This window comes from Corvus moneduloides, chromosome 3, assembly GCF_009650955.1.
Source record: "Corvus moneduloides isolate bCorMon1 chromosome 3, bCorMon1.pri, whole genome shotgun sequence".
Taxonomy (NCBI): Eukaryota; Metazoa; Chordata; class Aves; order Passeriformes; family Corvidae; genus Corvus; species Corvus moneduloides.
This window is the reverse complement of record NC_045478.1, coordinates 120,621,913-120,648,247: the sequence shown is the minus strand read 5'-3', so window position 1 is coordinate 120,648,247 and position 26,335 is coordinate 120,621,913. Positions and strand designations below refer to the sequence as shown.

At 45.4% G+C, this 26,335-nt stretch overlaps 2 protein-coding genes across 16 annotated transcripts in view; one reads left to right on the top strand and one right to left on the bottom strand.

Moving 5' to 3' along the window:
• EML6 (EMAP like 6) overlaps positions 1-3,093 on the top strand; it is a 90,950-nt gene extending 87,857 nt beyond the window's left edge. For all 10 annotated transcript variants that reach the window (XM_032103829.1, XM_032103831.1, XM_032103834.1 and 7 more), the window contains one exon: positions 572-3,093. In XM_032103829.1, coding sequence (XP_031959720.1) covers positions 572-596 — 25 coding nt within the window. In that variant the 3' untranslated portion in view covers positions 597-3,093. The remainder of the gene's footprint in view (positions 1-571) is intronic.
• An 11-nt stretch (positions 3,094-3,104) lies between these two features.
• Positions 3,105-26,335, bottom strand: part of RTN4 (reticulon 4) — a 40,791-nt gene continuing 17,560 nt past the window's right edge. For 4 of the 6 annotated variants that reach the window (XM_032103839.1, XM_032103840.1, XM_032103841.1 and 1 more), the window contains 6 exons: positions 13,401-13,608; positions 11,446-11,584; positions 6,377-6,446; positions 5,640-5,686; positions 4,569-4,627; positions 3,178-4,183 (listed from right to left, as the gene is read on the bottom strand). In XM_032103839.1, the coding sequence (XP_031959730.1) occupies positions 4,141-4,183; positions 4,569-4,627; positions 5,640-5,686; positions 6,377-6,446; positions 11,446-11,584; positions 13,401-13,608 (566 nt within the window). In that variant the 3' untranslated portion in view covers positions 3,178-4,140. Of the gene's footprint in view, positions 4,184-4,568; positions 4,628-5,639; positions 5,687-6,376; positions 6,447-11,445; positions 11,585-13,400; positions 13,609-16,825; positions 16,923-20,380; positions 20,655-26,335 lie in introns of those variants that run through there. The other 2 variants (XM_032103843.1, XM_032103845.1) reach the window with 2 other exon arrangements.

Genomic DNA, 26,335 nt, shown 5'->3' with positions numbered 1-26,335 from the left:
ACGCACACAGGGACACAGCACACAGAGCCACACAAACACAGACACACAGGGCCATGCACACAGACCAGAGTCACACACACAATCACACACAATCACACACAGCCGCAGTAATGTGACACACACAGACACCCCCCACACATGCACTGCACATCCACAGTGCACAACCACAGTGTGCACACATGGCCATGCAGTGTGCTCACACAGCAGGCGTGGATACACACAGTGCACACACACTGTAGCTCCACAGGGCACACACAGAGATGCACAAAGAGAACACTGACGTGCACGGTGCACACACAGACACTCTGCACACACACACAGAGACACATAAAGTGTGCACACACTGCACACATACACAGTGCACACACACACAGGACACATTCAGACACAGTAAACACAGCCCCCAGCTGCAGAGGCGCACACACACAGAGTGACAGTGTGCACGGAGTGTAGTTCACACACACACACACACACACACAGAATGTATTCACACCCAGTGTGTTTATCTTCCGCTCCTGTCTCACTGGGCTGTGCTGAAGGCCGATGCCTGCTCTCCCTCCTGTCTCCACAGTGTGTTCGTGTGGCGCTGCCTCTGAGCCAGCCTCTGGCTGCTGCTGTCCTGCCCTGGTGAGGGCTGCGCTGGCTGGGACAGCTGGGGATGCCCCTCCGGCTGCAGGAATCCCAGCCCTGCTGCAGGCTGACATTTCCAGATCACTCATCCCAACGTACTGACAGGGAATGGGAGCTGGCGTTGGAAAGCCCGACGCCCTTGCGAAGGAAGCTGAGGTTTGAAGGGTAACCTGGGGATCCCAAAGGGATGAACAGTTCACTCACAAAGCTGCTTTTGCCTAATACTGTGTTGTTCAAACCATGTCTGAAAAGGGAGAAAACATTGACAAAAGGCTGGGCCCTTTAATTTCCAAATTTGTGGCTTGAACAAAGTTCAAGAAGTGGGTGGGTTTTAACCACACCTGCTTAAAACTCCAATTTGGTGCACTCAGTAAAGCTGGGAGCATTTAATGAGCAGGCTGGGGAGGGGGGAGGCCACCCTTCAGCTTTCATTAATTGAAGGAGCAAAGTAACCTTTTTTTTTAAGTCCATTTTGTTTTTAAATATATATACTTGGCAGAATTTTCTATCCATGAAGTGCCTTGGAATAATTTTCTAGTAGTTTGGGCGGCAGCTTTGCCTCCCCCCACCTGCTTTCCACACACGGTGCTATGACTCTCACCCAGAGGAGGGCTAAACCATTCTCACCTTTTCCAGCTGGGTACTTACATTATCCCTGGTTTCTGCTTGGTTTCTATACCTTCACAAGTGAATTCCCCACTGTTCTGGACAGCGAGCGGCTCTGTGCTGTCAGCAGGCCAAAGTGACGGCATTCCAGTTCCTGGGCAGCTGCTCCTGCAGCCAGCAGAGAGTGCAAGCTGAACTCCAACAGTGAGTGAGAGGAGAGGGTTTGGACAGACTTGGTTCAAGACATTTTAATACCAAGACTGAGGGAGCCATTCCCCAAGTGTTCCTGCATGCTCCCCATTTCTGGGAAAATGTGCTTTACACTCCTACAGGCAGTGGCCAGCCAGAATCTCGGCCTGGTAGGAAAGCCTCCATCAGTCCCTATTTCCTGTTCTGGAGGGGCATCCTAAGCCTCCAAAGGAATCCCTGGAATGTCCCTATAGCAGGGCTGTGTGTGTCCTCCAGCCAGTCCGTGCTGCTTGTAAGCAGAACATAAAATCCCCAGTACCAGGAAATGCAGCTTTTTTTTTTGGGAAAAGTTCATCCTGGCTCACTCTGGCCTCCTCTCCCCATCCCTGCTTCTCCCTCACCCCAAAGAGCGCGTTGTCCTGGCCTGGGGGACAGCTGACACTGTGGGGAAGTGGAACCACAGACAGATATTCCCAAAAGGCAACTCAAGCCTATCACTACTTTTTTACAACATTTTGTCAAAACCAAAAACTCAAGGGACAGTGGACTTGGAGAAAGTTTAGAAAGGAATAGCAGATATGGGCAGTATCGAAATATGTATTTAAGCTATTTAAGATTCCAGGCATGGAACAACATCCATAGTTTGGAATTACCTTTCTTAATTAAAAGAAATAAAGGCCAAAATAAACCATTTAGACTTACATGTAGTCTCTGAAAAGCAATAGTGCTTTAGTCCCAGTTCAGGACAATAGGATTTTGAACTCTGGAACCTTCCTGCCAGTCCGTTTCTGCTGCCCACCTCTGCATAGAAAAGTAGCAAAAACATCCCATTAAAGGAGTGGATTCCTGTTTAACACACAAAGTGCTTCAGCAACCTCAAAGAATCACCTTTTTTTTTTTTTTTACAATTGAATTTATTAATGCCTTATATGACTATACAGCAGAGCAGTTTGTCAGATACACAGTACGAGTCCCTATGCAGTCTTTTTTTTAAAGAAACCTTCGGGATCAAATCCTGTTCTGTCAGGTGCTGCCATCAGTGGGCACCTCTGCCTATGTTGTAACCACTCATGTTTGCCTTCCTTCCGTGTTGATTGTATCCCAAATAAAACCAGTTGTGTGGCAGAATGAATTAACCAACAGTGATGTGAGAAATATCTTCAAGCAATAGTGTCTGTCAGGAAAACACTTACGGTTTGTATGTTTCTATGGTCTGGCTTCCTGTATGAAATGCTCAGAAGTGATGCTGTATTTCATGGTAAACTGAAATAGTAATGCATGAATTTGTATTTTTCAATGGCCAAGAAGCCATTCATTTAAAATCTGCATCTCAAATAAATTTGTACACAAGTTTTCAATATCCAGCTCTTAAATCAACACATTGATCTGGAAAGATTACTGGGACTTATTTCCTTCAAACTTGAAAATGGCATTGACCACTCCTGTCTCAGAAGTCCAAGAACCCAACACCCTCCAGAGCTCCCTGGGACCCTGGAGCTGCCCCTGAGCAACTCCTTCACACTGCAGAGAGAGAAAAGGGACCGTGACAAACCCACCCTGCACCGCGCTCTACTCAGACACTACTGCCACCACCATGGACAATGGATATTTATCACAACGACCTTCAAATAAACACAAATGTATTAAACTTGCCTCAAGAAAGCCAAATACCGGTCTTATTTTATGTCTATAAGCTTTATTGATACTTGGGGTTTTGGGGTTGGTTTGGTTGGTTTTTTTTTTTTTTTTGCTTTTTTTGTTGGGTTTTTTTTTTACATTTCACAATGCATTCCACAGACTTAGTTCAGTACAGCTCAAACTGCAAGTGTATAAATTTTCACTTATCATTTCTTGCATAACAGGACAGGGCTTTAAGTTTCCAAACAACATTTGCAGCATTAGATACTCGGTCCACAGATTATCAGAGTCTGAGAGCTGGAGAATTATTTGCTCAAGATCAACTACTGTACGTTTGTGCAACAAAGTGTATGCTGTAATTTTCTTTTACTCTATGTGGAGGTTCTTTGTTCATCTCTCTTTTGTTGTTTCCAACAGATGCCAGTGTTTACAGAGACTTTTTAGTTTCTCAAGCTTGTGTGCTCTGGAGCTCGTCCAGGCCTCAGTCAGTTCTCTGAAGTACAAAGCACTGTGGAGCAGCTGAAAGATCTAAGCTTTGTGAAACACATATATATATATTGGCAATTGATAAAACAATAAAATCACAATACAGCTATACTCATACCAAAAAGGCAAGATTTTTCAAAACTTGCTAAACTGGTATATTCTTCTAAAACATCTCATTTTAGAAAAATCTGCATCAATCTACACAGACCATACACAGTGCACAAACTGGGAAGTGTTCTCCTCTGCCCCACCTGCTCCACACCTCCGGAACGCAGCAGGAACTACCTCTGATGAAGCAAATGTACAGCTGTCTCAGTCGTTTGTATTAGCCAGTGCTGCACACAGGATAAGGAAAGATGATTAGTTTTAGATCCATACATAGCAGCTTACAATACTTAAGATGATGAAACACATGGCAGTCAAAACAGTTATTTTTCCTCAAACACTGCGTTGCTAAAAAATAAAGATCTGTGAAATTGCACTGCAATGTCAAGGGGTTTGCTATTCCCTGACCCTCCCCGTGTAAATCCAATGAGTATTTTTCCCCCTTAAAAGATGAACTTCCTATTGGTAAGTTGCTTCAGGCTTCTTTTACTCAGTTTTGCGCTTCAACCCCGGGATCTTTGCTTGGATCCTGAAAGAGGAAGAAGGAAACAGACAAAAGTAAGTTTGAGTAACAGACAAAAAAGAGAAGGTTAAACACAATCTTAGAAACAGCAACGTGTGAGAAGAACCCTCAACACACAGTTTTATCCTCAGAGCCCAATGAAACTGCTGAGCTCCTCACTCCCTGCCCTCAGCTGCACCTGCTGAGGGGCTCAGGTGCCACTCATGGGTTGAAATACACAGATTTCCATTAGAAATAATAGAGGCTCATTTCCTAACCAGTCCAGACTTAGAGACCTCTTAGACTCCATGGCCTGGCACATGGAGAACACATTAGTCCTAGACAGGAGTGCCACATGTGCCAGGCACTGTCATCAGTCCAAAGGGAAACAAATAAACCCAAACCAACTCACTTGGCCATGGCATCTTTGACATTCTTGTTCACAAGTCCCAGGTAATGGTCAATTTGGGCCTGGAATAGAAGCAGACAGAAGTTACAGTCGAGTTCCCCCTTTGCAGCCTGGCAGAGTCCCACAGAACTCTGGGGCAAGTGGGAGCTCAGCCAGGGGTATTTCCCAGGGTGATGCCAGAACTCCAAGAATGCACCCACCAGAATCAATCCCCAGTTGTGGATGCAGGGCTGGGCCCCTCTGGGCCCCACAGGAGCAGCAAAAGCTGCTTAGCTGGGCTGGGCCAGGTAACCAGCTTAGGCTGCAGCCTGGCCAGAGGATTGAGCAGCTTGGGCTAAGCCCCACACACACTGTCCATGCTCCTGCCTTGGGGCTCCAGGGCTCCCTTTCCCCGTGGGGGAGGAGCTGGGGCAGGACCCCATGAGGCTTCACCATCTGCTCCTGCCTCCCTCCAGTCCCCGCCCGGCCCACAGCGGCCTCGTTGCTGAAAGGGGAGACAAACAGCTAAGCCAGAGCTGGCTCCCCCCTCCTGTGCAGTGACCTGCCCAAGATCAGCCCTGGCCATAATTTGATCAAAAGCATTTTACTTTGGCTCCTTCTTCCCTCCTCCTTTTACATGGGAGTCTCTCCCTAAGAGCAGCACTGGACTAGACCAAGCAGCTCCCACCTCCTGTTTTTGCCAGGGCTACAAATTCCACAGAGCTTTGGGACACCAATCCTGAATAGCAGCTCCAAGAGGTACAGCAGGATTAACACACCATACCCTGTGCTGCTCCAGTCCTGACCAAGGCTGGACCAGCAGAAAAGGCCTCCAGGTTCATCCAGCCTTTTCCAGGACTTTTTGCTGGGGAAACTTCTTCCACTTCTACCAAGCAGGAAAAGGGAAAGCACACACAATCTGAACTTCAAACTGAACTAGCTTTCCCTGGCCCTGGCTCCTGGGTAAAGGCCTATTTTAAAAGGCTTTAAATATTTCAGAAGACTGAAATTAATTTTAATTAATTATTTGCTTCTGGTTTTGCTTCACCAGAGCTGATTTTATGAAACATTTAATGAATTCTATTAAACACTCACCTGATGTCTCTCATAAATAACAGGAACACTGAAGAGCGAAATCAAAGCTGGAAAAGAGCACGTCACATGTATAAATATTGAGAACAGGGATGGTGTTCAGGCAGAACAAGAACTGGTTTCCACACCTCAGCATGTCTTGCAAAAAGGTACAAGAACAAGGAGTAACTAAGCCCCACGCACCAATTGTTGGCCAGTAAATTCAATAATCCCTGTTAAGGAGAGCCTGGGCTGTTCTCCAGGTCTCACCACAGTACAAGTCTGGTCACAGGCCACTTTTTCACTGTGGGTTATGCAAATTCTTCTCAAAGGCTGCTCAGGCATCAGTTGGTTCTGACACCTGAAGCCAGCCTGCTCTGGGATACAAGAAATAAATCCTGCAGTGAGACAGGGCCACAGCAAATCTTGCACTTCCTCCAAAGCCCCAGCACAGCAAGGACATTCAGGGCAGGTTGACCCTGACATGGACAAGCACAGCAAACCTGCCTGTAAACAGTGTAATGTCTGGAAATCAGCAATCCCAAGGAATTCAACCACACAACTTAAAAGTAGCTGTTCTGTTGTGTTATTCCAAAAAAAAAAAAAAAAAAAAAAAAAAAAAAAAAAAAACAAAAAAACACAACAAACCTAAAAGTGCAACATCTTAAGGCTACAGATCAGCCTCCCAGTGTTGACCAGACCCCACTGCTTTCCCAGGGTTATTTTGTGTGCCTGGTGTGTAACACAATGCAAACACTTACCCAGGATCAGTAATGTCAGACCATTGAACAAGGCACCAACATAAGTGAAAACCCACATCAACACTGCGAACTGCAAGGGAAAAAGAGCCCGTCAGCACCCAGTCTGTGACCAGGACACCCCACAGTCTGCTGTAAACACAAACTAACCAGCCCCAAACTGCACTTCACCCCTGTACAGCTCCTGTAACCAGAGCTGGGTGATGAGATGGCTGAAGGATTCAGTAATAGGATACGTGGCCTCCTGCGTCCAGGTCACGGGGCTGAATTCAGCCCGAGTCAGCAGTGACCAAACACTGCCCTGTGCCTTCACAGGGCACTGCCAATTCCATGGTGAGGAATGATGGGCAAACACAGTTCCTACCTCCCATCCTCCAGAGAGAGGAGACAGGCCAGGCTAGGAGAGGCCAAAGAGCTGGTGCACGACAGAGCCAGAGAGAAAGGGGGTCACTTGTGTGTGTGGTGGCCCTGCTGCCACCCAAGTGCCCACCCACCTGCCCAGCCACGCTCTGACCAGACCAGGCAGAGGCTCTGTTTCATCAGGAAAAGCCCATCTGGAAGGTAATGGGCTAGGGTGGGCTTAAAAAAACCCAAAGGCACTTTGGATATTATATTGGATATTATATAATAAAAAAAGTTAGGAAAGAGAGGAGTCAACAGTGCTCCAGCTGGCTCCAGGTCAGAATCAAGCTCAGAGGCAAAGACATCCCTAAAGCCCCGCACTGCCATCACTGCTGGCTCCCTATCCCAGCCCTGTTCCCCCTCCCTGCTGACAGCACTTGTCCCGCTCCCAGGGGGACACAGGCTCTGCTTCCCAGCTCCACACAAAGGTCTGCCCACGTTTTGTGCCAGGCGGAGTGTCCCAGGCACACCTCTGACCTATAGCAGTGGGAAGGGGCCAAGGGCTGCCAGCTCTATTTTGGGGCAGCATTCCTCGCAAGGAAAATCAGCCACTTTCTTCTAGAGTTGCAGGGCTGGTGAGGAGCTGAGCAGCAGCCAGGAACAGTGGCTTTCCCAGTGTTTACTCCTTGCTCTGCACAGAGCAGAGATCTCCAGCCCCTGGTCAGCTCTGCACACAGGGTTGTTTTCCAGCAGAACCCTAGACAGGCACCACAGGAAGGCTGGCACCGGCACTAGGAAGGGCAGACCTGGGCACAGTGAACAACCCAAGGTGGAAACACTCCCAACAGCAGGAGCTGCACCCAAGGAAAGGATGGGTACAGAGTGCTGGCAAGGAAAACAATGCACAGTGCAGGACTGTGGGCGTGGGCCAGGATGCTGGTAACTGGCCTGCAGCCAAGGTACTCTGAACTTAGGTATCCCAACATCCAATTTTAGCTTATCAAAAGATGTAAAATATCCAAACCAAACAAAATCAACAGCCAGCAACAAGATAAGGGCATGACAATCAATACAAGTTTAATTCCATGATCCCCACAATGAAATCGAGTTGACTTCAAGAGCTTCACTCAAAACTGATCCTGTTCAAAATTCAGGCGCATTAACTGCAAGTGATGCAGTTCTTTATCTGTCAGCACTTTTGAGATGTGACAAAGGAGCACCAGGGAGGGGCACAAAGTTAACCCCTGGAGAGGCTGCACCATTCCCAGCAGCTGCATTCCCACTGAAGGATTCTGGCAGGCTTCTCAAGGAAAATAATGCAGATTTTACTGAACTCCCTCATGACTGATTCAAACCCTGGCCTAGTTCTGCCCTGCAGAACTCACCTCCAGGTGAGCCTGGAGCCGACCTCTTTGCACCAGGCATTTTAACAGAGCAAACACTCCCATGTGGGTGCAGCACACCCCCAGAGGGACGAAAGGCACCAGCTTGCACTGGGCAAAGAGCCTCTGAGCGTGTGATGGTTCACAATGGTTCTCTTGCATCCCAACAGCTTTCCATGACCTGCTCCACATGGACACAACTCCTGAAGCTCAGCACCCCCAGCCAGCTCAGCAGCCAGCAACACTGCTGATGATTCTGCCCAGGGCAGAATATGTGAGTTTACGTAAGCACAGGGGTAACAAGACAAATCAATCCCAAAGTCCAACAATTATCAGAACTCTCCCATTTAGCGAGCATTAAATTTATGGTTCAAGAAAGAGCAAAATCCAGGAGTTCACACTTGACCACACAAGCTTTTCTCCACCCAAAGTCTGTCCAGAGCAGCGTCAGGGTAGAACCATAAACTGCTGCATGTGCAGGTTTTAATCCCCTTTACTTGCTAGCACTGAGTGGGAGAAGGACCCTGATCCCACAACTTCTCTCCCTGCACCCTTCTGACACTTCAGCTCTCCCAGGATTATCCATCCTGGAATCCATCTCAATCCCACATTTACCTACTGGTCCCTATTTTCTTTTTCTTATAAATGATGCAAACCCAGACACGCTCAGAAACACAAAAAGGCTTGCCTGAAACACACCTAAGAGACCTTTACAAACACAAAAACCTTCCCTGAAACATCTCTAAATAAAGCTCTAAGACAAGAAAAATAAGCAGAAGGCAGCCCAGGCTCCACCTCCTTCCAGAGCTGATACTGCCCCTCCCATCCACTTGGGGTGAGGGGAAGCTCAGGAGCCAAGCTTGGCCTGACCCTTCCAAGGACATGTACGCCAGCCAGTGAAAGCCCTGTGTGGATGATGGACTGAACCCAGTTTTGCCAGCCAAAATGGGCAAATCCAGAACAGCCCCTGCACCCCTTCTCTACTACAGAATACTCAGAATACAGCACAGAGCTCTGTTCCTCAAAGCCTCAGCTGAGCAAGTGCAAGAGCAGCCATGCCAAGTGCCAGCACAGCCTTTACCAGGACAAAATGCAGCTTCTCCTGGGGCTCTGGCAAGGGCTCGTCTGGAATTACTCCTCAAGAGCTGTGAGGAATTTCTCCTTGTGCTGCATAAATATTTAGAGTCCATTTTAAGACTTCCCTGACTGAAGCATTGTTTAATAAAGAAGAAAAGAAATCTTAACAAGACAGATTTTACAGTCAGAACTATTACACACAATAAACTGACCTGCAGACATTTTCTACATTAGAGCTCTGTAACTTGAATTATACACAAACATGTGGTTTCCTATAGTGAAGATGTTTAAACTACACAAGCCAAGGTATTTTTATTTTTTAAACCAGGGCCATTATATTACATAAGACCCCGGAATCCCAATGTTCTCCTCGAGCACAAACTCTTCAAAATCAGTAACTTGTGCTGGTAAACTGTCCTGACATTCACTGGTTCCTGATAAAGGGCTGTTTCCAACTACCATAAATTAGACTAATTAACCTACATAAAACATTTTAAATGTCAGAAGGAGAGAGGGGAAATGAATTAGTTCAGCTGAATAAACACATCTTTCCTATGGACTGTAGTATTTTAAGTGATTACAGTGCCTTGAAGACATTCTGGCTGGAATTAATTCTGCTTCTAACATAATTCCTCCAGAAGGCCTTGTTTTTAGACCAGTGTTTAGTGGAACAGCAGTTGGCTGCTCACTGCAATGGGTTGGGATCTCTACACAAACTGTGAGAAGTCTCCTAACTCAGACCAAGGCACAGATCACGAAGGGTTTAATCAGAAGCACAAGCGACCTTGTGATTCTGAGTTTTTCTGTGCTGTTGATAATCAGATCCAAACAGGACTTAAGCAGCAGCACTATTGATCATGTCTCAAAAAACATCCAGAAAAGGAATGCACAACCAGCTCCTAAAAAGCCTTTTCCTGCAGAGCCCTTTAGGAGCAGGGAAATTATTGTACAACCCCCAGGCCAATACTCCATCTCCTCCCTCCCGCCTGAGAAAAGAGATCTGTCCCGGGAGCAGCAGAGCCCCCTTATAGCTCCCGCCCCTCCTGCTGCCAGAGGGAACTGCCTCACTGCAGGAGCCAGCAGGGCATCAGGTGCAGCTTTGCTGGCACAAACTTTGTTTAACTTGGAGCATAATGAGAAACTGGATCTACAAACTCTGGGTAAGATCCCGAGATCTGCCTGCAGATTTCTATTGCACAAATACAACAAGGACTTGGACAGCCTTCCTGGTTTTCCCCACATTTCACAAGGAACCCCTCCCCCAACTCCACAACAACTCAAAGGACTTTATAAAGCACTAAGTAAGGGGATTTACTGCAGGATAAATGCAAGTTTTTTTTCAAGAAGATTAAGCAAACTGAAAAAGAAGTGGACAACACACTGTACTAGGTAAAGGAAGAACCAGTTTCAAAAACAAAGAAAGGCGGTTAGAGCTTGAAAGGAGAGAATATAATTCTCCCAGAACAAAACTGAAGCATTTTCAGCCAATTCTTTTATTCTGGAGGGTTTTTTTGGTGTGATTTGTTGTTTTCTTTCTTTTTTGGTTACACTTTGTTTAATTTATTACTATTCTTCACAGTCAGTTGTGCTCAGCCACCCTCAATAAATCCCATTAAATTCTACATGGATGTACTCAAGCTGTTACACAGCACCGCTCACACTGGGTAGAGTAATTTGCAAACCCCATTTCAGTAATTCCCATCACTAAAAGCAGCAGCTTTCACTCCCAAACCCAGGGGCTGGAACAAGTGTCCACCTTCCCAGTAACACACGGGCATTGCTCAGCCCCCACTCTTCCAGCAGAAGGGGAACAAGAACTCCTGTTTGAGACAGGGAGCTGTGCACTAACCACAAACAGAAAACCAACTCCAAACCAGGCTGGGGCAATCCAGCCCAGAGCCAGGTTTTCCAGAGGGACACACACATCAGCGACACACCCCCAACGCCCAAGACTGGAGCATGGCTTGTTTTTTCAGAAGATTCCTGCTGTGAGAGGCACTAGCAAGGAGCTGGAACAGGGAACTGCAGGCAGCCACAGCTTATTTCTGCTTTCCATTCGTTCTCCTGCTCTGCCCAGGTGCAGATCAAGCTATCCTTTACAGCTACCCCTACCACTGCAGGCAGCACTCGATAGCCAGCCCTGTGCCAAACACTTCCACCAACAAACTACACCTCGTTATTTACTTAACCAGAGCCACTGTTCATTCTGCAAGGAGCAGCAGGCTTTGCTAAGCTGGGTCAGCAGCAATGTCCTCCCAGAGGCAAGCTCACCTTGAGGGAATCCACCAGGTCATCGACGAGGAAGAGGCGCCGCAGCTCCCGGACGGTGCCGTTCACGTGGCCCAGCACGACGTTGCTGTACTTCTGGATGAGCTCCTCCGACACGGCTACATCGGAGTCCAGGTAAGCCCTGCAGGAGAGAAGCCTCACTGTAACAGCGCTGCAAACAGAGCTGTGGGTTAGATACAGTATCACTAGAACCTCCTTTCTGCGTTCTAGAGAAACAAACTTCACAGTGCGAGGAATGCTGAAAGGACAGAACAGAACTAACTTCAGGTATTCTTCGTGAACCATTTTTTTCTCACTGCTACTTACTCAGTCACCTGCATCAGGCAGAAAAGGTGGGCAGCCTAAGACAAGGAAAAAAAAAATCCTACAATTATATATATCCAATATATCCATTTCTGCCCCTGGAAGGCCCTTGTGGAGTTACCATTAAGCTGTAACACACTATGGCACAAGAAAATGGGCTAAATTCCTCATTTGCTAGAAAAAATTCTTACAGCTAGTGAGAGCAGTTCTTTTACATAAAGATATAAGCCCCTATCTGGTTATGTGTTCTTTCCACTCCACTGTCACTTTTATCTGTAATTGTAGTGGCTATGGCAATTAGGAGTCTTTAAACAAAGTATAAATTAATTTTATAATGTGCATGCTGGAGGCAGAAGGAGCAATGCAATCATTTTACAGTTGTTAAACTTTGCTTAGGGGGATTCTGCTTTGGGGTGATTTTGTTTGGGCTTTTTTAATAAGAAAATGACATACATGGGAGCATTGTGCAATTTAAGGCAAAGCTAAACATGACCTTGTGGCAAGTCCAAGACAAATGAAAATACTTCAAATGGTGAATGCAGCAATTGGCCATTTCAGGGCTGCATTCTGCCATCCACCCTTGGCTTCCATCTGCTCACCCTTCCCAGCTCATCCACAGAATACTCAGTACCTGCATCTAAAATCCAATTGTTCTCATGAGATTTTTCAAGTAAAAACACCCTTCTTGTAGCTAAGCTATACAGAAAAAAGTAAGCAACCAGGTATGCTGGGCAAGAATGTCTGGAAGCTGCTCAAGAATATCAGTATTTTCAGAAATAAACCGTAGAAAGAGCACAGGTAGAACAAGTTCTGCTTGTTCCTGCTAAGAAAAAACATGAAATTGTTGTTTGGATAATGAGAAGCAAACGAGATTTCAACTGGGAATATTCACCCTGACGAGGGGGTGTTTTCTCCACAGAGTTTTGTCCCACAGACTGGCTTCCACTGGAAAAGGAGCCACTGCACGTGGTCTGGGAGGAATGGAGGGAAACCTACGGAAACACTTTGCTTTGCCTTACAAAAGATGGGAAGAAGGGAATACCACAAAATTAGTAAGAGGGCTGTAGACAGAGGGGCAAAAAGGACTTTCTGAAGGCTGCAAGGAGAGACTGAGCCACTTCACTCATTAATAAAAGGGAACAGGAAGGCTGGGCAGAGTGGGACAGGGCTGGCAGGGAAACAGGAAACACACACTCCTACAAGTCCTCCAACACAGATTAATAAAGTTTTGTTTCTCTTAAGAGGCAGCTCTGCAGCAGTGGGTACCTGCATCCTGTCACTGACAGGGCAGCCTTGCAAGTGGGGAGCACAGCTACACTGCTGCACACCAAACCACACGTTTTAAGAACATCCTTAAAAGTTCCAAAAGATAGAAGTAGTCCCTTGTCATGGTTTAAACCCTGCTACATTTATTCTGATTTTTCCATCCCTTGTACCAAGCCCTCAGTCCATTTTCTGTATTTATTGTATGACTCCTGAGAAAATCTGAAAGCGGGGAACACATTTTTCAGTGCAGAGTCTTGTTACATTATATGCAACATCTTCCAGCACGTGTCACCCACTGCTTCTGGCAGCACCAACACTGCTGCTCTCCAAAACTACACACTTTTGCTCGATTAAAAGAAAAATCTCACCTGAAGGGGTGGCCCTCATCAGACTTCTGGATTGCCTGGATAACTCCCTTGTATATCCTAAAGCTGATGGTGACAGAGAGCAGGGCCAGGGCAATGTAGGCTGTGACGCTCACGATGCTGAACACTGTTAATGAGAGCAGCAGGAACAAGCTGGCTCCAAACACCACCCCGGTCTTCTTAATGTCTCGCCAGTAAAGGAGGTCAACAACTACAATTTAAAAGAGGTAAGAAATTAGAACAAGACACCTTTTACAGCCATATGAAGACAGTAAAATTTCATTATTCACTCGACTGCTGAGAGTCACCAAGAGTGGAACTTGCGAACCCCCGCCAAACCAGAGCTGAAATCACAACTAGAAATAGGTTATTTAGTACTGGCTCTGCTCTGGAGTTCAGATTATTGGAATTACTGCTATTAGGACTACCTCAGATGCAACTGTTCAAATTTTAAACCAATGCTGCCCTTAAAGCAATGTCAGAATGCATCTCTTCAGCTACTGTGCTCTGTTCTGCACCAGAATCACAACACTTTGTGCTTCATTTCCTCTCATTGTCGGGCATTTTGTGGAGGTCACTCCCTGGAGAGATTGATTCCAATTCCCCTGTTAGGACAGATGACAAGACACCAGCAGATCTCCAAACCATTGTATCTTTCCAAGCCTGGTAGAGGCAAAGGCACTGCTCAAAGACTCATTAACAGTTCATTTTGTTTTCTTTTGATGAAAGCATTCCCATGGAGTTTATAATGTTGATTACGGGTGACAGACTGAGCCATCAAGAGGGAATACACTCCCTGAAATGTCAATCCAGGCTAAATCTACTGTGCTCCAACGCAGAAGACTTCATTTGCAAACCCCGTTTAGTTTTCCTTAAGTGACCCTCATTAGAGAACACAATATTATGCCATTTTTAGCATCACTGTTCAGAGCAAACTACACCCTTACACAAGGCGTAGGTAATGGCCTGACACACTCATTGCAGAGCAGCAATAACCTACTAGATACAGAGCTCAAGATGAATTACAGAAACATTATTACTGTTGCACTGCACATTTAGTAATCCTGCCTCATCCTAAACATCAGCAAAATTGACTGCAAAACAGTGTACCACAACTTAGAACAGAGTCTTTGTCTGGATGACTATAAAACCATTTAAAAGTAGAATTTGTCTATTATTTCTTGCAGCATGAACACACAGTCATGCACCAACATTCAACACTTGGTAACCTCTGCAGGGCAAAGTCTGTGAAACCCTTTTGTAGGTACAATATGCCAAAGCCCCTGGGGCCGGGGTGTGTTTTTCCAGACTTTCAAGAGCTGAAATCCTTTCCAGTTATTCCCACAGGGAAACTGTACTGCATAGCAGGAAAATGAAAACCACAGTCAGAAACTTAAACGTACCATAATGCAAAGTATCTTACCCCGATATTTAATTCACATTTCAGCAGAAGTTTCCTGCAGCCTCACAGACAGAGCCAGGTTACAGCTGCACCGACACCTTCAAATTATCACAGACCAGAAGTGCTGTGGAAGGAACAGCCTGACCGCTCCACCACTATCCATCCCGCTCCTTTCTTCCAGCCTGGCTGCCTGTGCTGTGCCAAAACCATCCCAGAAAGCCAGGAGCCAGCCAGATCTGGGCCTGGAGCTGCCACCATGTGACTGCACAAACATATGGGGGCAGAGATAGAGCGGCATCGCCCGGAGGCGACGCTCCTGCTCTCCCCAGCATCTCCAATCCAAACTCCTCCTCCCACTGCAGCCCAGGCCCCAAGCAATACAACCTTTCCTTAGCATTTGTAAAAATCAAACAAACAAAATCAAGTCATTGTAGATCTCCTTTTGTGTGGGTTGCGATCCCAAAATCTAACTTTTTCTTTGGGTTCTTTCTTTGCTTCCGGACACAAAAGTGTCTCTACACACCTTGCATTAAGCATCAACAAAACCATGAGACTGACCTAAGAATCCTTGTAACCAGTAAACCTAAACTGAGCTCCAAGGAGCCTCAACACCTGGGTGAGATCTTCACAACCAGTCTTGCCAAAACCAGTTGATGGATTTTGTGCTCTTAAATCATGTAAGGCATCTTTGAAAAAAAAAAAACCAACCAACCAAACAAAAAAAAAACCCAAAAAACCCCAAACTCATTTATTTTGGAGCATTTGCTGCAAGCACTGAAACTGTGTTTATTTTTAAATGTTGCAATTTGAGCATCCATGCACTCGAATTTGGGGCTGCCCCTGTATCAGGTGTCACATTCAGTACCAGCCCTGCTCCTCTCTGCCTGCAGACAGCATTATTTCTGTAAATGAGCTGCTCCCTCCTCTCTGCACAGCTTTAAAGCTGTGGGTTCTTCCCGCTCCATAGGAAATCACTTACCCCATGCATTAATGCATTATACCAGTTATGGGAAATGTAAAGAGAGTAATTCATCTGTATGACAGTTCCAGAATGCCAGAAACAAAGGTACACTGCTGGAATTAAAGCACACGGCCAAAAGCTAAATGGCCTTTAGCGACCCATCAAGTCTTTTGTCCTCGGTAATCAGTAAGAAAAATCCTCACGCCAGGAGCTCCTGGGTCAGAGTTAAGCTGCACATAAAACATTTTTCCTCATTCCATCTTCACTCCTTTCGGAGAACGAGCAAACAAGTTCCGGCTTAATGGCATATGGATCTGGTTTCATCCTAAATTCCTCAAAGGAAATTCGGTGTTTAAGTCACTGAAAAACTGCTTTGTAATTTTGCAATCCAAGAAAGCACATGATACCACTGATTTGTATTCTCCCATTGATCAGAAGGAGGTTATTTTCATTTATTTCAAAAGGAAAAGATTGAAAGCATTACTAGAAGCAGCTTTCTGGCTTTAATTTACACACGAGATATTCACAGCAGATTAAAAATAAAACCAGAAAAACAAAAACCCCAAACCAATTCTCAGCAACAGCCCCACAATGTCTTTCCTTATGAAAACTGTTCTGAGCTGCATTCTATACAATATGAAGTCTAATAAAATAAATAATATTAATGCACGTCTTGCAGGCCTATTCTAAAACAAGAACAGCTGCCTACATTTGGTAAGCACGAACTGTCACTTGGCACGTCTAAAAATAGTCCCGTACCATCCGTGCCTTACATGCACAACTCATCCAGTTACATTTTGCTTTTAAAGCAAGTGCTGCGATAGCTTTGGCACTGTATTTCTTAAAGCCTTTTCCTTTCAGATATTTAACTTGAAACTGAGCAAGTCATACCGGGTTTTGATGACAAAAACAAGCGGTCTGATACACTTAACCTGATAATCCTTTTTTTAAAAACTCTGAACCGAGAAACTGTCTTTTTTTTCTTTTGAAAGAGAAGTTAAAAGCGAGACCTACGAGCAAGTTGAGCTCACGTGTACCAGAGAAAACCAGGAAAAAGGGACTAACCCATTTTGGCATCCATCTTGAGCGTGCTGCAAGCACCCAGCCCTGGCACGGCTCGCTCCCGGCGCTTTCCACTTCCTGCGAGGGCACTCGGAGGTCGGAGCTACGCAACCTCCGCCCGCTGCCATCCCAAATCCAGCGGCAGCCGCCCCGCCAATGGCTGCGTGTGCGCTAAATCCTTGGAATGCAGCTGCGGAGCCACGGGCTCCCTGCACAATGAACAACTCCCCTCTATCCAGTATTTACAGCCCAACAAACGCCGGGCTTCAGCGCCAAAGAAAGGCTGTTTGTGTCAAAGGGGAGGGGAGAGGGGGGAAGAAACACTGTGCGATTTACGGGCGTTGTTACACTGGAACCTTTCTGTAACGTGAAAGGTAGGCACGGATCCTTTATATTCTCCTAGTAACAGTGTGGAGGCACAGGGAGGAGCCTTTTCTGGATCAATTTAGCGTTGTGCCAATAGAGAAATGGGACAGCAGTGCTGAGAACGGGCAGCTTTCAGCACGGCTGGGGCGCAGTGTCCCATCTGTCACCGAGCAGGAAAAGCTGCTGGGGACAAAATCCACAACCACAAATTGCTCTGCATTTCTGCTCAGAGAGGCCTTTTCCACTTACACGTAAAAAACTTCATATTTACACAGGATGTGTAAATATGTGATTTTCAGGGCTTCTACTGATCTCTGTGCAGAGAATCCAAGTGCTGACCCTGCAGCTCCACTGGAGTGCGGCCGGGACACAGCCCAACCTCCAGGAGAAGCCATCAACCATCCAGTGGTTGGTGTGTCAAGCACCAGCACCACCACAGACTGGGCTCTGACATTTTCAAGGCTTCCTACATCAAGATGATTATTCAAAATCCTGGTTGACATCCTAACAGGAGCAGAGACAAGGCCACAAAATTGCAGCCTCCATTTACGCTCATCAGCCACATGGGAAGCCAGTTCGGTCCTTGACTGTCTCCCTACAAGCCAGGAACAACCACCAGCCCCAGGCTGGAGAAGCTGGGTGGTGCCAGCAGGACTGCAGGTGGTGCCAAGCACGTGGGACTGCCACCAACAGAGCTGTCCCTGTCCCAGGGACAGGCATCCCCGCGGAGCAGCACGTCCAGCGGGACAGGCGGCTCCAAATGGGTGCCAGAGGGCACAAAACAAGGCTGCACCACGCACAGGCTTGGCACATCTGCACCACAACCCACAGCAAAAAAAGTGATACAGATTTCACAAGTACATGTTAAAACAACAACATGACCAACACTAACAGATTCCAAAAAAAAAAAAAAGAAAAAAAAAATCCCAAATACTAATAAGCCAAAACCAACGTTTTTCTTTCATTTCTACTTGGCCAGATGCTCGTGCATGTGTGCACAATGTACCAACTGGGAAAACCATTCCAAAGCCCCAAATACTCAAGATAAAGGTTGCCTATGCAGTCTTTGCCATCAGTTAACTAAGTTGAACCAAAATTCAGAGAGATTTTCTGCTCATTAATTAGAAAAGAATCCTGGGATAACCTGGAAGTATAGCTGTGCTGTTCATCTATCAATATTCAGCCACTAAAACCTGACAATTCATTGAAATTATTAAAAATTAAATTAAAAAATGTTACAGTTTAGTATCAATTACTCCATAGGGCCTATCTTTAAAAGCATTAAAATTTAAAATCATTCTACCCCCCCAGGGTAGACCTCTTTCATCCCATCTAGATGATCAATACCACAGGTATTAATCAATGCCACAAGTTGCACCACTTGCATTGTGCTTGTTCCCCAACTACAACACATATACCAAATCTAAATTTAAGACTATATTCATTAGCATGTAGTGTTTCAGCTGAAAAGTCCAACTATGAACTACCATACTTTCTGCTCTTGTCTTGTTTTAGATTTATTTTTTTTTAAGTCATTTTTTAGCATGGAAAGAAGCATGTTGCAATATTTGCTTCTATATTTATTTTGGGGCTTGATGAATAGTGCAATCAGTCCCTGAACTTTACCCATCATTTTCCATGCCACTGGAGCCTGACCTAAGGAAGGAAGAACGTGAAACACGGCGTCTTCGTCTTGTTCTAAACAAAAAAACAACACTAAACCAGGCTTGAACAGCAGCTGCAAAAGGAGAGGAACCAGGGTCTTCTGCTTCCCCGAAAACCTTCATTTCTGCTTCCATTTTCTTTTAGACCTGATCTCTGCTCAGAATGGGCAATTCAGGGGTTTTAAACCCAAACAGACTCCATTATTCTCAAGGCCTCAAATTCCAGGGTGGGAAAAGTGCTTTCAGATCAGCACCACCCCTGCTTGGCTGGCTGTAAAAGAAACCTGCAAATTGGGCCTGAGCACAAAAAAGGAACCTGCCTTTCGATTTTTACCAAAAGCTTCTGACCTCACCCCTTACTCTTTTTTTTTTTTTTTTTTCCCCCCTTTCCTTTCTTTCTTCCCCAAGAATTTCAGGCCTGAGGTACAAAGCCTTGAACATCTAAATTACTTACACATCAATAACACCGCATAATATTTTTTCCTAATATTTTACAGCCCTTTAATGAAAGATTAAACTTTGAGAACCTGATTTTGCAGGGGCAAAGTGTTTCCACCTGCAGGGCTTTTTTTGCTATATATTCAGGTTCTGATAAAGCATTCTATGGATTTCAGACAGCTGGCAATTTTGTACAAGTGGAAAAAGATAAAAAAAACCCGGATTTTAAACAATAATTCCCTAAAAAAGATGAAAACTTCACAAGCACCAAGCACGATAGGGCCCTTTAAAATATATTCAAGTATCCAGAGATGATGAAATTTTTTTAAAGCTTGTCCTGTTGATAAAGTATGAAGATTATGTATTCAAATAAGGCTTAAACTCTAACACACTGAGCACTAATGTAATGATCCACAGAGATTTACACCGGAGATCTCCCATTGGTGCTTACAGGAACAAAGGTCAGCACCACACTAATTTAAGGTTAGCTACTTATTTACCTAAAACAATTTGTTATTATGGCTGTAAATATTGAAAAATCAGACACAGTTTTACCTAGAATTCGACAGAATTATGAACAATACAAAGCACATAGGATTAAGGGTATATTTCAAACAGATTTTTAGAGAAAATCCCCCCACCCTGCTGTAGCCTGCATGCAATTTCTCCTCTTAAAAATATTAGAGCATGACCTGCAGACTATGTGGGGCTTTTCAGTTAATGGTTAGTGCTGTTAGATTGTTAATAATCTCGAAATTTCCAAAGACCACGGACTAAATTCGGACTATGCCAGTATTTGTGCCACGCATACCAAAACAAGCCCTTCATTAATATGCTCTGTAGGACTGGAAAAGATCTGCAGTGTCACACGAGCTGTTTCACCTACATAAATTATTTATTCTTCTGTATTGCTCATATTTACCCATTTTAACCTGCAGCTTTTATAATTCTGCATGCAGCACGAAGAGACCCCGCACCTTCGGCTACACTTCACAATCAGATTAATACAAGCTACAGACACCATTTGCTGAAAACAACCCGCGGCATCTTTAAGGAATAAAATAAGGAAAAAAGGTGAAAGAATAAATACCCTTATCCTTCCAACTGCTCGGCTGACTGTCCATCTCTCCAGCTGCGATTATCAGTTATGCATTCCAAGAGGGGAGAGCTGCGGGAGAAGCGCCCTGCAGCCCAGGGAGGGAACCATGGGCTTCCCCGGGCTCCGCAGTGGTGCTGCACTGGTGCTGCAGGAGCGGGTCAGCTGACGGGGTGTGGAGCTGACGCAGTGCTGGCACCGCACGGCCCCGCTGCGCCCGGCGCAGCCCGGAGCGCCGGCACGGAGCCGCTGGCACGGCGGGAGCGGCTCCTGCCGGCCCCGGGGGAGGGAGCGGCTCCTCCCGGCACGGCGGCCCCGCTGCACGGACGGCAGCGAGGGCTCGCGGAGCCCGGCCGCGCTAAGCGGCTTTTCGCGGCCCGGCTAAAAGTAGTCACCAGACGAGCTTTAAATAGATTGCTTTTCAAACAGAGGTTCAAAGGCGTTTACAAAGCTCCCAGATGTATGGCTTCCCCTCGGGGTTCTGTAAACTAATGTCTGGCTGCTGGAGGACTAACAGCGACATCTTTGTAACACCTCTCCCTTCACAACAAGCAGCGTGAAGGGAAACAGAAAAGGACCCTTTCTGTGCCTGGAACAAAAGCAGAGGCTCATGAAGAACACGATTAATCCTTTTGCTGGTATCTTTAGTCCTCAGGAGCTGCTCAGCCGTATTTATTCCTCTTAAGGAAGCCCGCAGAAAAAGTTACTCAGCCCTTTACCCAATTCCTACCAGCAAACACCTTCCCCTTTTTTATTTTACATCAGCATTCTCTGTCAGCAGCTGCTGACCTGACAATTAACTGCTCCCTTCATTTAAATAAAAACCGGAACCTGACAGTTTACAGTACCAGCATATAGAAGGTAACACATAGAAAGTATTGCACAAACAGGAGAGGAGGTGAACTACAACTCCAAATCTGAAAGAGAAGAGCTGTGGGAATCACGTTGTCACTTTGTTTCAAACCCTGCTGGAAAAACCACCATTTCTTTCCCAGTTTGGAGTCTCTTCTTAAGATCTGGGGCTGACAACAAAAAGCTAAAATCTTCCCAGGACTGCTCCAAAGCCTCTTAAAAATCTAATACACCATTTTCTAAAGAACTAGAAAAGGGCATTCCCACATTTCCACAAAAATACAGCAGACCAGGAGGGCTAGAGATCCAGATTCAGACCTTAAATAGACAGTTTCTCTTCTCATTAGAACAATCTTACACTGAGAAAGATTACTACAAAGATACCCAAAAGCCCTGGGTTTGACTTCAACTGCTACATAAATTTAAGGCCTCCTTTACCAGTTACATCTCTTTTTAACTTAGACAAAGACATGCATTTCAGTTCCAATTTCAACAGGTAAATCCAAACTAGGAGGGAAGTAGGGAGTGTATATTCAAACATCAAAGTGCAAGCAAATGTGAAAAGTTGCACTGTACCAAAAAAAAAGTACAAAATACATCTGAGAATCTGCTTCTGTCTTCAAGCTGAACTGGAAACCACCAAAACCTGAGTCTCTCTCCATATTTGCAATGCCACTATATTTGCCAAAAAACATCATGCTTTCAAAGGTCTTTCCACTAATTATCTAATTTCTAAAGATACCCAATTAAAGCCTCTTCATTTCGTATTTATATTCTTTGTATCTTATACTTAAAATAGTGCATTTATGCAACTTTCTCTAACCAGAGGGTTTGTTGTGGCCACAGCAGAGAGGCTGCACCACCTGTCCTGTTCCTCTCATCTCCAGTGCGCCCTCACTGCCCCCCAGACCCTCCTCTTTACTCTTTGCATACTCAGTGTTCACTCTCACCACTTCATGCAAACACACCCGTAATGAAATCCATCTCCCCTTTCCAGCAAGAGGGAACCCTACTCTGCACATAAACCAGGCACCAGCACTGCCAAACCTCTGGAGAAGCTCTGTTTTCAGCAGGGATATTGCACACCTGCCTCTACAGCACGTCTGAATACCAAGTCCAGAGGAGGTGGCATTATCAGGTCCCCCAGACAAGTCAGACACAATCAGTTCTGGACACGTGTCACGGAACGCCCCAGGCTCCAAGGAGCTGCTGCCTGGCAGGGCGAGGGCTTTACTCAGTCCCTACTCACACCGTAAATCACCCTGAGCAGGGGCACTGAAAACAGCACTTTTGCACTGCACTTCCTTCTGCTCTCCCTCAGTGCTGGTGCCTATCTGTGCTCCTGGCAAAGTTGGAAACTTAGCCCCAATGCTCCATTTTCTCCCTAATTCTGCCACTCTGAAGGAACATCCCTCAGGCTTTGCTCTTTTAGCAGCCTCAGCTACACAACAAGTCTTTGCCTCTCAACAGGGGTCACAAGAGCTCTAATGAAACACAGCAGGTCTGTGTCTCTCCTTCAGAAAATTTTCACTCATTGGGTTTGGTTTTTTCCTCATCCCTGCTACTCCTCTCCAAATTCTCTGCCCTCTGGTACTCTCCAATTATTATTATTTACCTGCTAGCATAAAAGATGACCTGAACAAGCAAAGAATCTAGGAATACAATGAGATGAAATTAAATCAAGATATTTTATGTTGAATTAAATGGCATTTAACCAATCTGCTTCTGAAAGAAACTCCAGAGACATTCCAAGGCATTTTTTCTCCAGTGAAAAACAACAAATAGAACCCAACACCTCCCATCTGCTGAGTGGCTCCATTTAACTCACTACAAACACAGAAAATAACAGAAATTCCCCAAATGGGTACAGCTGGTATCAGGCAGAACATCTAATGCCCTTTAAGCTTCACACAACTGCAATGACCTGGTTTGTGTTACAGCATCACAGGAAGTATTTGATTTCTGCCCCCATGTTGCAGAGGGAAAAAGGAAAGACTCAGCATTAGTACAACCCTCTCAAAGCACATTTCCCACCTGGGCTTCACCTTTGTGTTTGCCCCCTCAAGAAAATCCAGGAAATGTACAAATTAGTAATTAGCTGCATTTCTGAGTGCCTGTAATGAAAGCAAATAAACCGGTTAGATTTAACCTGAAAGGAATGTCAACAGAGCCATGAAACAAGGGTGTTCTGGGAAACTGAGTGTCTTGATGGCAAAGATCTCAGCGTTATTTCCAAATATTATTGTAATGCTCAACATGGACATACAGAGATTTAAACTGCCAATTTCCATTCTAGTTCATAACTTTGTAGTGGTCAGAGGTTTTGAGTCTATAATTCAATAATATCAATAATGTAAAAACCTCCACATCCTGTCAATCAAAGCCAGGTTTGTGGAAAGCACGGGTTTGGGGAGGATTAATGATCTGTATGAGAGAAGATTAGACTGTGCAACAGAAGGGCTGAGAGATGTAATGTGTATATTTAGCTTTCACCTCTCAGACTCATTTCAGGAGTTGGCAATTTCTCCAAACCTGGGATGGATCCCTTCCCGTCCAGCAGGAGCTGAGGTTCCACCTCGGTGACAAACACTAGATGGCATTAAAGCCCTGTCACACAGACTGGCCCTAATCCATGGCTCCCCAGTGCCCGCTGCACTGGCCTGGTGCTCACACCTCCGTCAGGAGCTGGGGCAGCAGCACCTGAACCCACAGAAGCTGCCCTCTGAGGTCACATCTTACCAGGCAGTGCATTGATGGAGCTCAGGAATGCGTATTTTGAGGTCTGGTGAGGGTGACAGAAGCAAGGCTATTTGCTCAAAGCCAAATACAGCACCTACTGAGAAATACAAATTTGAAAAAAAAACCCCCACAGTATTCAAGACATCAGAAATTGCTGGTATTGCAGGGAGGTGTTTGCCCTTGAAATGGTTCCAATTGTTACAAGGAGAGGGGTTTCTGTATAACTACCTACAGTTCTGAATTTGTTTGGGTTTGGGGTTTTTTGGTTTTTTGTTTCTTAAATCTATCCAGGTTACCCAAAGGTGTGCCAGGCACCATTTAACAAACCTCCTTCTACCCAGGAGGCCCTTCAGAGCTTTACATTTGCTTCAGAGAAGTGGGGAAGTTTAAAAAGTGTCTGCAGCCTTTTTAGAATCCCTGTTAGCTCCCCACAGCCCACTGGGGCTGTGGGAAGTTACAACATACTGGCATTTAGGTTAGCTTCCAAAAAATAGCACTGTTAAGTAAGCATTCCACAACTTTGGATTTAAGCGCACCAGTAAGGCAGCTCAGATTAAAGCTTTAACAAGCATCAGTCACACCATCACACCAGCCGAATTCCACAAGTCTTAAGACACAGTAAAATCTATTTCAGTTCCACTGATGGGTAGGAAAAAAACCCCAAAGAACAAAGGTAGACTTAGAAGGCCAAACACATGCACAAATGCACTTGGCCTTGTGATGAACAATCCCTCCTTGTTAGTTCCTCAACGATTCTCTGAAATTGTGCCTAAGCAGTGTGGTATTTAAAGCAGACAACTGATGTTGTTTGTGGCTTGCCTCAGAAGTCCAGTTCTGTATTTTGCAACACAGCAGAGTGTGGAGAAAAATCCAGAAAAAAAGGCCCATTTTTGAGTTGGTATTCTCATCTGTTTAGCTTTAAGCAAATATTCCTCTGGAGTAAAGCAAAAAAATTTCTTCCCAAACAACACAGCATGTCAAAAATGAAAGCTGCAGCTGCTTTCCAGAGTGAACACAACACTGAGAGGCTGCAGCTCCCCAGCCCAGCTCGCTGGACAGATCTGGGCCCTGTCCCTGCACTGGGCCATGGATGGGAGAGCAATGACACTGTTCAAGTTCAACTTCCTCCTCTCTGCTCTGGCAGCTGGGTCTCTGCAGCTTCTGGGGCAGCTTCCCACGGATGGAAGAGCAGCAGCTGTGTCCTCCTCAGACCCACAGTGAGGGGCTGCCTTCCCCAGGCAAGGACTTGCTACCCCCAGCCTACTACACCCATGCAATGATTAAAGACTCTCTGCAAAGGTCTCCCTTTAAAAGGACTAACAAAAGCTCTTCTATTAAGTGCAGCATTTTGCTTTGTTTTTTTTTTTTGAGTAGTCTGAGCTCTAAGCAATTAACCCCTTGACATGAAGTCCAAGATACACAGCAGCTGCTCTCTAGACAGTACTATCTGCTGGAAGCCTGGGGAGCCTTCACAGAACACACAAACACACACGGAGTTTTAGCAGTGCAGGTTATCACTGAAATTTTGCCCCAAGGGAAAAGCAAAACGCTCTCCTTTCTGCCTTACCTGTACATATACAGGAGGTGAGACAGGAGAAATGGCAAAGGTAAACATAAGAAATACATCTTCTGCCTTATTTCCCAAACCTATTTCAATTGCACCAACACTGATGTTCACTTCAACATACACTTGCTATTCTCTTCCAACTCAGGGTATAATTCTATTTTATGAACTGTAGGCTGCAGCTACTGCATAAATACAGTACTGCTGCTGAGTCAAACTAACTCCTGGTTTTCTATTTAGAGCACTGTGCTTTCTGCAGTAGCTGTCTTTTTTGGTGTGAATGCTTCTGGTCAAAGCTTAAATAGCAGCAGAGTGCTGCGATATCAAAAAGCAAAGTACTCCTAGAGTCTACAAAAAGCTGGAATTTCATGAGGTGTTCAGTTTACAGAAAAGAATACAACTTCCTTCTACTGTAACTACACATTACTCTAAGAAAAATTAGGGTTACGCTGAAGTGCAAGCCCCACCTGAAAAGAGAAACAGAAATGAGTACCTGTGCTGTGCGCATAAACCAATTTTAGCGTTCACAGAACACTCAACTTCTTAACAACCACTTTTCTAGAAACCTGCATACTAAGCTCCCTCATGTTCACCACTTGTTTTAAACCACTGGCCTTGATCTAATGCACGCCGGAGATGCACAGGCTCTTGTACAGATTGCAGGCACATATAGGAGCAGCAGGAGTATTTTCCTGAGTTTTACAATCTGATGTCTGAAATGCTGATGAGAAGGAAGAAATGCCTCTTCAAATCATGTGCACACAGCAAACAGTATCCCACATCCAGAGTTTGGG